The 13,653-nt window shown below is 53.3% G+C and overlaps 2 protein-coding genes across 6 annotated transcripts in view; one reads left to right on the top strand and one right to left on the bottom strand.

The window, feature by feature from the left end:
• The window catches only part of ZFHX2 (zinc finger homeobox 2), a 30,522-nt gene extending 26,836 nt beyond the window's left edge, over window positions 1-3,686 (top strand). For all 5 annotated transcript variants that reach the window (XM_006065745.3, XM_006065744.3, XM_006065740.3 and 2 more), the window contains one exon: window positions 197-3,686. In XM_006065745.3, the coding sequence (XP_006065807.2) occupies window positions 197-1,176 (980 nt within the window). In that variant the 3' untranslated portion in view covers window positions 1,177-3,686. The remainder of the gene's footprint in view (window positions 1-196) is intronic.
• THTPA (thiamine triphosphatase) overlaps window positions 1-8,573 on the bottom strand; it is a 42,281-nt gene extending 33,708 nt beyond the window's left edge. The window contains exon 1 of the mRNA XM_044925325.2: window positions 8,399-8,573. Coding sequence (XP_044781260.1) covers window positions 8,399-8,552 — 154 coding nt within the window. The 5' untranslated portion in view covers window positions 8,553-8,573. The remainder of the gene's footprint in view (window positions 1-8,398) is intronic.
• Between the last annotated feature and the right edge of the window lie 5,080 nt (window positions 8,574-13,653).

Below are 13,653 nucleotides of genomic sequence, written 5' to 3'. Positions count from 1 at the left end.
TGGGGTGTCCTTCCTTTTCCTTCCTGACTCCTCTGCCTCCAGTCTCCTCCTGGGCCTCCCTGTGTTTCCTACTGGTGCGGGAGGGAAGGGAGCATGGAGGCTAGGTGGTGGAAGGCGTGAATGTGCAGGAGGTCATCTCCAGCAGGCAGGATGGTGGTGCTGGGAGGTGGCTGATCGTCACTCTTCATCTTCCTAGGCCCTGCAGCCTCCTCAGGCCTCCTTGGCCTTGCCACTTCGGTCCTACCTGCTACCACAGTGGTCCAGACCACTAGCCCAGGCTGCCCTTTACCTCAGAGACCAGTTCCTGACCAAACCAAGCCCTCTCCAGCAGGCACCACTGACTCTGCCCCGGGCCCACCTCCTGAACCCTCTGGGGACAAGGTCTCTGGTGAGCGAAAGCCAGTCGCAGCCCCCACCAACTCCTCCGCTGACGCCCTCAAGAACCTCAAAGCATTGAAGGCTACTGTCCCAGCCCTGTTGGGGGGCCAGTTCCTGCCCTTCCCATTGCCTCCTGCAGGGGGTGCCACACCGCCAGCGGTCTTTGGCCCCCAGCTGCCGGGAGCCTACTTCCAACAGCTCTATGGCATGAAGAAGGGGCTGTTCCCCATGAACCCGGTGATACCTCAGACCCTCATCGGACTGCTCCCCAACGCACTCCTCCAGCCACCGCCCCAGGCGCACGAGCCCACAGCCACAGCGCCTCTGAAGCCACCCGAACTGCCTGCTTCCAGGGAGGGGGAGGCTGGGGAGGCTGATGAGCTGCTGACGGGCAGCCCTGGCATCTCCACCGTGGATGTGACCCACCGCTACCTGTGCCGCCAGTGCAAGATGGCGTTTGACGGGGAGGCCCTGGCCACTGCTCACCAGAGATCCTTCTGCTTCTTTGGGCGGGGCTCTGGGGGCTCCATGCCCGCCCCGCTGCGGGTGCCCGTCTGTACCTACCACTGCCTGGCATGTGAGGTGCTGCTGAGTGGGCGAGAGGCCCTAGCCTCGCACCTGCGCTCCTCGGCCCACAGGCGCAAGGCGGCCCCGCCCCCGGGGGGCCCACCTGGCACGGCCACCAACGCTGCCACTGCCGCCACGGCTGCGGTGGCTTTTGCCAAAGAGGAAGCAAGATTACCTCACACGGACTCCAACCCCAAAACGACTACTACCTCTACACTTCTAGCTTTATAAACAGATAAACCAAGATGTGGGGGAAGGGTGGGCCTTAGGTCTCCTTCTCTTCCTCCAAGGGGTGTGTGGGGAGCGCAAATCCTTCACCCCCCGGCCCCGCCCACCTCACGAGAATCTCCGTTCCCACCCCCAGTGGGCTTCACACCTCACCTCCAGCAGAATCCTGCCTCCTCCCCCACCCCCACTGACACGCCGATCCTTCGCAAATTCTTGCCCCTTGGTCTCCATGGGCGCACACACCCATCTTCCCATCTTGACTATCCATTAAGGTCTGCCTGCCCACCAGGCACAAAATCTCTCCTTGGTTTCATCTTCCTACAGCCTCTTTCCTACTGAATTCCCAGTCACCCCTTAACGCCTATAACCATGCAAATACATGTTATCTCATGCTGTTCCACTGACTGAGAAAACGCCAAAAGAAAGAAAAAAAGAAAGGAAAACAAGAAAACCCAAGACAAAGAAGGGGAAAGGAAAATAAACTTTGCCACTTCCCCTTCTTCCTACCCTCCTCGGCTAGAGTACCATACGGCTCACAAACTCTTCCCAAATACTCAGCTGGCTCCCAAGGATGAAGCCTGAGATGGGCAGGGAGCCCACGAAACTCTAACCAAACTGGAGGTGAGCAGGGAGAAGTGCTCCGGCTTACTCTCCTCACAGCCCTCCCTCCTCACCTGACAGGGGAGCCCCTGCGGCCTGGACTCTAGACGAAGCCGGCACCAGGAACCCCTCTGCCAACCCCCACCCTGCACCCTGGGAACTGCAGTTAACTTATTCTCAAAGGCTTTAAACACAGAGATCCTCTCAGCAGCCGTGGGCCTGCCCCTTGTCCCAGCCCTGCCACATGGGGATCCAGCCTCCGGGACCGGCGCTGCCCACCAACGGCAAATCCAAAGTTCTTTTGAAAAAAACTGAAACACACACACAACCAAAAAAAAAGAGAGAGAGCACGAACTCTCATGTGGGAGAGATGAAGAGACCAGACCAGAGGAATGAACTAATGACAAACTTGGAAAACAGAAAAAAAAAAAAAAAAAGCCTGAAAACTCTCCCATCAAACAAGTGTTTTTTTTTTCCTGTTTGTGTCACTCCCCACCCCACCCCATTTTAAGGGTTTCTTTGAACCACCTTGTCTCTGGAAGATCAATGGCTTTAGTCCTTGCTTGGGTACAGCGGTCCTGGAGACTGCCAGCGGTACAGCCCTGCCCCATACTGTGCCCAGCCACAAGCTGGTAATGGGGAAAATGTTAAAGGTTTAACCTTTAACCACCTTTAACCTGGAAGCTGGGAGAGACCCATCCTTGCCCCCTGAACTGAGTATTTTCTCAGGACAGGTAACATCCCCTCATTCTCAGCTGCGGGTTAGAAAAGTCAGTGTCACTCACAGTGGCTTGGCCATCTCAGGAGGAAAGGGTGGACTGGACTGGGCAGTTAGGCATGTAGTTGCCTCCATCTACTCTCATTCACTTCTTTCACAAAACTCTTCTGTTGCCTTCCTGGTGCCCCCTTCACATTTCTGGCACTTCTTGAACTTTTTTGTTTGTGGGGACCCTTCCTCTCCATCTGTGTTCTTCCCCCCCGCCCCAACCCTATCCTCTGCCCTGGCTTCCAGCTTCCTCCAGCCACATCTACCTCCAGGAACCAGAAGCTTCTGGGGGTACCCCCCCAAAGGAGGTGCTCCCTATGAGGCTCATAGGGCATAGAGCCGATGACATCCAAGGGGCTGGGTGGGCAAGGAGATGACTGAAGCTCAAGGTCAATCTTTGATAGGGTGAGATCCCCCAGGGAACCAACAGATGAGGAACCAGCTAGAAGAAGGGTTTAACCTTTAACCATCTTTAACCTTGTTTTTCTGTAAGAATCAAGTGGTAACTGTGGCAACCCCAAAGCCTACCTGCAGTGGCACTGGGTGGAGAAGCAGGTATTTAGCAGAAGCCTGCAAAAACTTTCCAGTCCTCCAGATGGCTTCTCCTCCAACCCTTGCCCCTAAGACCTCCCCTTTCTAGGTGGTTTCCTTCCACATGCTCCTTTCAGGCTGCTCTGCTACCATTAACCATTCCATACATACACACCGCTCATCCAGCCAGCCCTGGGACTGAGATTTCGTGGTCTGTCAGTCACTCCTCGAACATATTCATGCTGAAGCAGTGCAGAAAAGACAGGAGGGGAGAGGGGAGGGAAAACTGCTCGGTCTCTAGTCCCCATATGTTCTGTGAATCTCACTTCCGGGCCCATTCATTTCTGAAATTAAAAGCTCCAACTCTAGCAAATCAGGGGTTGGCTGGATTAGTTATCCTGATGATGCTAAATATGCCAGTTACAAATGCAGGCAAGAGGAGTGAAACTGCCCAACCACGGGCTTGCTCTTGCGGCCCCCACCTTGCCCCACCCCAGCATCTCTCATGCACACCGCCCATCCTTTGCTCTCTCCTGTTGAAATTCTGTGTATAAAATTATTTTCTTAGCAGCATGTATATAAGGAAAGAAGCTTTTTCACTCTGTGCTTTCTGGGAATGTGATTTGTGTATAAAAGTTACAAACAAAAATTAGAAGAAAAAAAAAGGAAAAGAGGAAATATTTTATAAAACACACTGGCAAACAGCTGGTGTGGCATGATTAGAGGTGTGGTATCATGCGTTTTAGGGATTTACAGCCAGGGTAGGTTGGCTTTAGTTTGAACTATGAATATTTTCTCCAGGAGTTAATATAGCCACAGATTCATCCTCCTCTTGCTCTTCAACACAATCTCTTACACCCAGATTCCCTGGTGCGGAGACACCATGTCCATTCACAGTCGTGAACTGGAGCTGACTACAGAGCTGTCCTTACCAGGAATCCTGTAATCTGGGGACACAAGAGTCTGGCCAACTGCTGACTAAAGCCAATCAACATGCTTCTTTCTGGAAGGTGCCATTCCACGTTCCCAGTGGCGTGAAGCATTCCTCCCCAACCCCTTCCCGAGACAAGTCCTCCACTTATGCTCTGGAGATTACATGAGTGGGTAGTTCCGTGGAGAGAGGCTGAGTCGGCATGGCCCCATGAAGAACGCTACAGGTGAACGCCAAGTTGCCCAGATTAAAACGTGTAGCTTCTGTGAAGCAGTAAACCAACTTGCGTGCACTGTACCTCCACTCCTGTGGTGGACACAGTACCTCCACCGCATCCTGTAGGACCCGCCCCCCCCCCTCCCCCCAGCTCTAAAGTGAGCCTGAATCATGGCTCCCAAGATTGGTCTTCCACGGCTTAGGGCAAAGGCCTAGGGTTTCTGACATACATAAGTCCTAAAGCACCCAAATTCTGGTCCATCCTACTTATTGTGATCTTAGCTGTCTTTGCTCTAAGCCAGAGCCTATGTGGAGATAGCTTAAGGTACCCAATTCTCAACTAGGAGCAAAAATCAAAGTCTGTAGAACATGAGAAAATCTGAAGACTTGTTGGGCAAATGGGCCAGAGTCTGCCAAAGGACCACAGAAAGAGAGCTGTTCTTCCCTGACCTGCTGGCCCCTGGCACAGACTTACAGAAGCACACGCAAGAACCAAGAAAGCCAGTTACTCCTGGCACAGTGGCACCCACCTGTTTAATTCCTTCTATTTGTTCCTTCCCTATATTCAGGGCTTTTAGACCACATCACTGATCCCCAAATCTTGGCCACTCTGATCACTCGATCATCTCATCATTCACCCCTGTATAGATACATACACCTGAAATACAGCACGCTGCAAATGCAACTGCACCAACAGAACAAGCAAGCACACCTTCAGAAACAGCATCAGAACCACGCAGAAAGCTGCATGGATACACACGGATGCCAGCAAGGAGAGGCTGCACGGCTTACAGGCACAAGGGCCATGAGTCTCCAGCGGCCCTCCTGTTCAGTAGAAACACCCTCCAATACACAGTCATTTTCTTCACACAACACTAATTCAGAAAAGCTTATAAACAGAGAAATGTAACCAGTATCAGGAGGAGTGACCAAATGTTGACCACTAATCCATGGAGAGGACCTTAAACTCCTCTGCTGTGTGATGCTGGGAAGAGGGAGGTAGAAGAGAAACCAGAGAGAAACTCCGGGGAAAACACAGGGATAAACTAGGCTGGGAGCCTGTGTTACAGGAAGGACCAGGTATTGGGGAGCAACTAATAAGAAACTTGTAAGACCTCAGGATGTCATTCCTAGAGGATTGAGTAAGGATGAAATGCCCTGATTCTAACGAAGCTCTGGCTCCGATAAGAAAGTCTAGTGGCCCAGCCTCAAGGGGTTACAGCATTATAGCGTGGCTACACCGTGAAAAGATTAAATGAAAGAAAACCCAGAGAGGATGTCTGCAGAAGACCTAGACCACCACTCATTAAATTTAGAGCAAGATGGGAAGTGATCCTCAGGGGAAGCCTCCCAGGGAAAGACATAAACTCTGAGAAGAACATACAATTGAGTGAGGACCCACCCCACCATTCTCCTTCGTGTAGAGAATCCCCACAACCTCAGACAAAGGAGACACAAGGGTTCAACGGCATTATTCCCTGTCAGCAGTCTGAACCTCATGCTTCCTTTAGCTCCCAGCCATGGAGAGGTGTCTGATAGAGACTAGCAGGGAAGCAGGTGGATTATCAGTGGACCAGAAAGACAGTGAGGTGGGGAAAGGTGACCAGCATTGACTCATACCCACCCTGGCCATACACAGACTCTTACACAGACAGTGGCTAAAAGCCTGGAACAAGTCATCAGCAGGAGCTCAGCACTGCCCACATCTATAGGCCGTCCCTGATATCCCAGCCCACAGCATATTCTCTCTGCCAGCTTGCCCTCACTGTGCTCGAACCAGGACCGCCCCGCTAAGTGCTCAAACAGCAGCATTGGCTGCAGCTCACTAAGCACTGGCCTCTGCCAAGCCCTGCTTCCACTTCCAGGGACCTTCACCTGCTTCCAGAAAGAAGCGTAACTAGGACCCAGCCCGTACTGAGCTGCACGGTCCACACCCAATTGCCTATGCCGCAGACAGCCATCTCCCGACAACACTCCTAACCTAAGGGGTTCTCAGTGGTGAGGTTTCAGAAACAGGGCGGCCAACCATCAAACCTGGGGGTTGAAAGCGTCCCATGAGGGATTCTTCTGCAATAATGCCTATCAGTGAGAAACCTAGTTTTCACAAGTTAAATCTACCTGATTTGACCTCATAATCTCTCCTTTTCCTCCTGCTGCCCACACCTAAAACACACATTCCCCACAACCCACAATACGTATATCCCACCACAATGACCACATAAGGACACAAATATGGTTGGGGAGGATGAAGGAAGATGCAAAAGACATGGGAAATCCAGACCTGATTAACTGTCCTCTAAGGTGACTGCCATCTCTTAGGACAGTGTTCTCAAGAGTTTTGTCCCTCTGCATCACAGTCACCTGAGAGCTTGTCTTAAATGCACATTCCTAGACCACACTGCGGACCAACTAAACCAGCCTGCAGCATAACCTCTCTGCAGGCCTGAAGCGACTGTGCTTTCTGAAGTCTGAGAATGACGGGTGTGTATTGCTCAGCCCCACAGACATCTGTGACCTGTCACCACTTTCCAGCATCCAAGGCTCAACCCTGCTACACCCAGGGCTGCCACAGGGTCTAGCATCACCTCAGATTGTCTTCCTCATTACCCTGACATTTGGAAGTCTGACTGTGTCTTTTGCTCCTGGTGGCTGTTCTTGAACAGGAAAAAAGTTACAGGCATCACCCACTCACCCCCTTGGCTGAGTCCTCCCTGTTTTCTCCTCTGCTGTGGAAACCACCTTCTGGAGCTGCATCCACTTCCAGAGGTGTTGAAATCAGAATACCCCCAGCCCGGGCAATGGCTTTACTGGCCTCTGGGCAGGTCCTGCCCTCATCAGAGCCACCCAAGCTCCCATGACATCATCCAGAGCCACCAGTTCTTCTACTTGAAGACCTTCCTAGTCACTGACTACCCTGGAAGCAAGGAAAGCCCAACCTGCTGCATGGAGGCCCATAGTCCAATTGAGCAGGACTGCTGATGGCACTGCATCTGGAGGTGTAGGGACAGTCTCTGTTACCACTGATGCTTGGGTTCTGCTCCTAAGAGCTTCCGTTCTACCCCAGAGGGCTCACTGCTGATCTGTTGTCTCTCTTCCAAGAGTGGACTTCAAAAATAGAAAAATCTGTCCACCTTGAACTGGGAAGCCAAGGAGAAATTTGTAAACACAAAATCTCCCAGAGTAGTCTTTCTGGAAGGATAAGTTCAAGGTGCCTTTGTCTTCCCTACACCTTTCCACCACTCTAGGCCTTGATCACTTCTCCATCTTTCTAGGACTGCTATTGAATATGGGCCTTATCGCAAGGGAGAAAGAACCGGTTCAACTCAACCACAGATAAGCCAATCACACACAGAGGGCAGAACGAAATCCACACAGGCACCAGCCACCCCACGACCCAACAGCAAGGCCTGAGGACCCCTCCCTCTTTCTCGTCTTTCCCTTCAAGTCTCTTCTGGCACCATCTTTGTGACAATAGAGCTGGCTGACCTCTCTCTAGGATCTCATTTTGCCCTCTTAGGATTTTTTTTCTTCTGTCCTTGCTCCCCAGACAGGAGTGGAGTCCACCAGCCTGGCGCCTTGGCTGTGACTCTTGAACATGCCCTGATCCCTCCATGCTCTAGCTTCCCTTGGAATTCTGCTCAGATATGGATAGTGGCACCATCTCAACCCCTTTCTTGGAGGTGGTGGGGGTAGAAGGCAGGGGGGTCTGGCTGGGAGGAAGGCGGAGTCGAAGCTGACTAGAGGGCTCAGACCCAGCCCCACAGTGGAGGACATCCTTGTGCTGCCCCACAGCAGGGCTCCACCCAGTACCTGGCACGCCCGTGTGCGCCCCTCTCCCTGCCACCAAGTGGCGGTCGTGAGCATGTTCAGCGGCTTTGGGTTTGCTGCAGTGCCAGGGTCTGGGATGCCGTTCACGTGCCAGTGCAGCGCTGCCAAGTGTGGCGGCATCTAGTTGGTTGGGTGCCAAGCGGTAGGACCCAGGTGGTGATGGAGATGAAACGGGGCTGGGGTGGAGGGAGGGGGGAGGGGCGGAGGGCACTAGGGAGAAGACCAGACATCTCACTTGTTAGAGTGGAGCGTCCAAATGGGATCCACAGCAAGATGCCCTTCTCATTCCAGACCCCGGCTAGCAAGCAAGCCCTTCCCTCCCCCGCCACGCCCGCAGAGTAACATATACAGACCAGGCGAGAGGATCTGGCCATCTTTAGCAGGAAGCTGGCTGGGGGCCAGGCGGGACTGCCAGCCTCTCCATCCTCCTTCCTTGGGGTCTTGGCAATGGCGTGCTTTCTCCTTTGTGTCCTCACGCCTCTCTCCGTCTGTCGCTCTACTCCCCATGCCTAAGAGGGAACGGGAAGGAGGTCCTGGCAGAAAAAAGTCTGTGTTCCCAAACAACTCTCTCTCTCTCTCTCACACACACACACACACACACACACACACTCTCACACCCAACATCTTGCCTCTTCCCTTCTCACTCCTGGCACAACAAGCCTCTCAACCAGATTGGCAAGAGGCACTGCCACCCTCCCCCGCTCCACACAACACCAGAGCCCGTGCCAGGCTCCCTGGGCATTGCCAGCACCCACCCGCCTCCTGCCGGGTCCCCTTGCCTCTTCGGTGCCCCAACAAAAGGCCGGCCTGCCAGCTCAAAGAGTCTCCCTGGGGAGCGGTGGCACAACCTCTCCTCTTGGCTCTTAGAAGCTCTCTGGGCACTTGCCTGGCCTCTCCCTCCACCACTTCACGTTCCCAGGCTAGAAGAGGACTAACCACCTCACAGTCCGACCAGTTCCCAGAGCTGAGCTCTAGATGGACAGCAACATCAGAAACATCCCTGCCCCTCCTCTCTGCCTCCTGGGGCCCATTCCCGCGGCACCCGCTCGGAGCGCCAGCCTGACGGATGTGATGCCAATGGCTCCTGGGTACCGAGCCTTCCTCCCAGAGCACCAGGACTCCCGCCACTGCCCCCTCCCCATTTGCCTCCTTCCATCTCCACAGGCACAAGGGTGGCAGCTGCAGGGCCATGCCTGTAAGCAGGCAGCGTGAAGCAACTCAGGCACCTGCTTCTGCTCGCCCAGGCCCCAAACCTCTCCCCTCCTTCCACCCCATCCCTCTGTCCTTCGGGTGGGACACTAGACTGGCGACCGCAGTGCCAACCCCCACCCATGCCCAGGAGGCTCACATATAACACTCACTTCTGCGTACACATACGCACGCGCGCGCGCGCACACACACACACACGGCCCCTTGAGTGCCAGGCAGCGGTGGCAGACACACAGCAATGCATAGTGACTGGTATACCCGAGGAGGCAGCCAGATTCGGCACCTGATCCAGCACCCATTTGGGATTGGGTGGGTAGGCGGGCAGGCAGGCGGGCGGAGGGGTGATGGAGGCAGGCGATGGCCCTAGGTTGGCAGCCGATGGAGCTGGGAGAATGGAGGGAACAGATGCTCTTTGCCCAGCCTCCCTCCCTCTCTCTCCGAGATCAGTGCCAAGCTGGGGGGATGGGGATAGGGAGGATGGGGGAAGGGTGGCATTTGGAGGCTGGCAGAGGGGGGAGCTGGGTCCGCCCAGGCTGGGCAGTGCCGGCACTGGCTGCTGCCTCTCCACTCTGCCATCTGTCTCGCTTCTCCCCCCACCCCCTTTCTCTCTCTTTCTCTCTCTCCTTCATCCACAGCAAAACGAAGAGAGGAAAACAGGGTCCTCATCCCGCCCACCCCCAACCTCTGCCGGACCCCTCTCGTCCTCCCACAACTCACCACACTACACCACCACCAAGCCATCTGTGCTGTCTCCTTCTGGCTCGGTCACCTTCTTTCCTTCGCTTTCGCCCTCACACCAAGACGGGTGCAATGTTTTTAAAAAACAGATACATGTATATTTTACAAAGCAACTTAAAAGGAAAACTATTTTCTTTGGGAATGTTGTGTCCTTCTGAGTCTGGGTCCTCGGTGCCAATGTTTATGGCAGGCAAAGGGAGGGCACCCTGTCCTCAGCTGGTGCCCATGAATCCCATGCCAGGGAGGAGGGGTGGCTGGGGTGGGGTGGGGGTGGGGTGGGGTACCGGGAGAGCTCTCTTCTCTCTGCGCCTGTGGTGGTTTCTTTTTTTTTCCTCCTTTTCCACTTCCGGAGCAGATTCAAATAGACCTAGAGCCTTCCCCACCCCCAGTTCCCAGGGCCCCTGTGCCCTTCTCTCCCTGCTTTTGATTTTATTCCTCGATCACCCTTTCCTTTTTTGTGTATGAGTGTATGCGTGTGCGTGCGCGTGAGTGTTTGCATCCATGGCGGTGGGCACTGTGCCAGCCACCGCACAGCCATCTGTGATGCCTTCTGCAGCCTCCGCTTTTCCTCCCTGCCACCTCCAGCCCCCAACTCCCCTGCACCCAAGCTCTCCACTCCCAGCCCCCAATCATTAATTAGCTACTGAATTAATTAAACCATGAATGCTAATTAACATTCCTAAAGGGCAGGCTGCCAGGCTGGGGGGACAGAAGGGGTATGAAGAGGAGACTGGGATCGGGGAGGAGGAAAGAGAGCTTGTCTGCTTAGGAGCACAGTGGGGGCAGATGGAGAGAACCCAAAAGAAGAGGAAAGAGAAAGAGGACAGAGTGATGAGACAGGGGCGTGGAAAATGGCATGGAAAACTGAGTCCAAGTGAGAGTGACCCAGGCTTTCCTGCCCGAATGAGACACAGCTTATTGCTCGTCCCCATCCAGCCTGGAGAAGAATCAGTATATATTCCTAGGGTGGGAGACTCTGGCTGCTTTTATCCTGTCTCTTAGAGAAAACCAACTCCAAACCAGTCAACAGCTACTACCTGTCCATCCAACCACAATGACCCTCAGATTAGGTCACCAAGACCAGACTCTGGGCTCACAGGAGCCCTCTTGACTTGGCCTTCCCTACCTTTTGTCAAGGTGGGGGGCACCCTGTGAGCCTCTGCTGCTGGGAGACATGCGGCCGTGTATGGGGACCCATGAGGGGTGTCAGTTTCACAGGAGTCAACGGCAGTTTGCTGAACAACACTGCGTGCGAGGCTGCCCTAGTTAGACTGTGACAAAGACAGTCCCTTTAGGGTTCCAGAGGAGGAAAAGTGGACACTCCTACCCACCTTGAAGACCAAGAATTTGGGGAAAAGACAGTAAGAATAATTTTGAGTTGTTGTTTTTAAAGAAAAAGAGATGCCAGTCAGTATAGCAAAACTCCTGAGGGTGCTCTATGACATGCGAATCTGATGAGATGCGCCTCAGAAAAATGGATCTTATAATCAAATTATTTGGGAAATACTCTATATTTTCCATCTTAAGAGATTCAAAATGTAGAGTGGTGTGTTAAAGGCGCTGAGAAATTCTGTAAAAAAAAAAGTGTTGAATGCTTTTAACCCCAATTCTCAAACTCACTGGGACCTGGAACTCTGATTTAAAATCTTCCTAATGTAATGTACTTATTCCCATAGAAGCAGTGCCCCACTTTGGGGAAAGCTCTATCAAGTGCTCAGGGGTGGTCCTGGCCCGGAAGCCAGCAGCTCGAAAAGCTGGCCCCAGGTGTGGCATTCCAGAAAGAAAGCACAGCGCCCAGGCTCCGGTCTTCCAAGTGCAGCACAGCGAAGCACCAAACCAGCTCACGGAGGAGAAACGATATCACCCTTAGGGTCACAGACCTGTATCTTCAGAGCTGGAAAGACACCTCAGCAACCACTGAGCCTAATCCTTTCACTTCAGAGTAAGAGGAACCGAGACTCAGAGAGGTGAAGTGCTTTGTCCAAGGTAACAGAGCCTGTCCAAGGTCACTGAACATTTATGTTAGGACTGGGATTTTCTGACCTCTAGCTCTGCTCCTCTATTTTCTGCTATTAAAATTTCAGGCAAGGCCAGCACAGGTTTTATCACAAACATGTTATCTAGAAGTTTGACCCAGACCTGCTTCTTCCTCTGTGACTAAGGCCTGGGCCTGTCTTTCCCACCCTGCCCTGGCCCTTACGGCTCCCTCTTCTAAACACCCTCCCCGCCCCGCCCGCTTGCCAGAACCCACAGCATCCACCGCCTTCAGAGAGTGTACTCCCTTGGGGGTGTGGATGGGTGGCAGGAGTTCACATTTTACAGACTCTCTCCAAGTGTTCCTGGTACCCTGGGTTCACAACATCAGCTCTGAGCCATCTCTGCCCTCCCTTCCAGGACACCCCAACCCCACTACGCATCACTGGTATTGACCCCAAGCTTCTACTCCCATCACAGACTCCACCCTATCCTGGTCAGGAAATCCCAGATGTCTCTGGGACACCCCCTGCTATATTCCCAGCAACTTTCCCTCTTCCTGTCCTTCTCACTTTGGCACCTGCAGTCCCCAAGGTTGCTTGGCCTTGCCATCAGTCCTTAGGAGGATGGGCTGTCTTCAACCTGCAGGGACATATGACTCACGAGAGCGAGGAGACCCCAGAGCCAGCCTTGGAGACGTGCCAGGGCCCACAGCCCCCCGAGTTTCTGAACACCCATCCCTCTGCCACAGCATGGGCCTATCTTTTCCAGCATAGACCTTTGGGGAGCTGGCAGACAATGGAGATTGATGGGGTCAGGCACATCTCAAATGCTGAAGAACAGTATTAAACTGTGGGGTTTTTTTTTGGCCACCCTGCATGGCTTGTGGGATCTTAGTTCCCCGACCAGAGATCAAACCCGAGCCCTCGGCAGTGAAAGTATGGAGTCCTAACCACTGGACCTCCAGGAGAGCCTCACTATGTGGGAATATACAGGGGAATATGGGTCCTATTAAGGGCTTCCCCAGTGGCTCAGAAGGTAAAGAAACCCCTGCAATGCAGGAAACTCAGCTTCAATCCCTGGGTTGGGAAGATCCCTTGGAGAAGGAAATGGCAACCCACTCCAGTATTCTTGCCTGGAGAATTCCATGGACAGAGGAGCCTGGCATTGGGCTACAGTCCATGGGGTCACAAAGAGTTGGACACGACTGAGTGACTTTTACTTTCTTTCATGGGTCCTATTGTATGAGTCTGGCCCAGTTCACAGCCACCCATCCAATATATAAACTACCCAACAACTGCACAAGAATGATGGCCCTCTTCACAAGATAACTCACCACACCATTTAAAGACAGAATAGCTTTGATAATTTTGATTTGCTTAAGAGATTGACATCCAAATTTGCACATCACAAGGTCCCTCGAGCTCTAATCTCAGAATCTGTAAGTGCACAGGCTGACTCCTCTCCTCCTTCCCTCCCATGTGCCCAACAGGATGGCCTTTCGCCCCTGAGCTCACAGAGCCACTTCAGAGTGTGCCCCGCTGTCCAGCTGCTGGCTACGCCCCCAGCTGAAGAACGATGTGATAAAGGGGGGACAAAGTGGAGTCAACTATCCAACTAGGGTGGGCAGGAGGTAAGACCTAGATGTGGTCACGGGTCCCTCCCCCCCCTTTTTTTTACATTGTTT

This window comes from Bubalus bubalis, chromosome 11 (assembly GCF_019923935.1).
Source record: "Bubalus bubalis isolate 160015118507 breed Murrah chromosome 11, NDDB_SH_1, whole genome shotgun sequence".
Taxonomy (NCBI): domain Eukaryota; kingdom Metazoa; phylum Chordata; class Mammalia; order Artiodactyla; family Bovidae; genus Bubalus; species Bubalus bubalis.
Note: the sequence above shows the minus strand (reverse complement) of the source record. Positions and strands in the feature narration are given on the sequence as shown.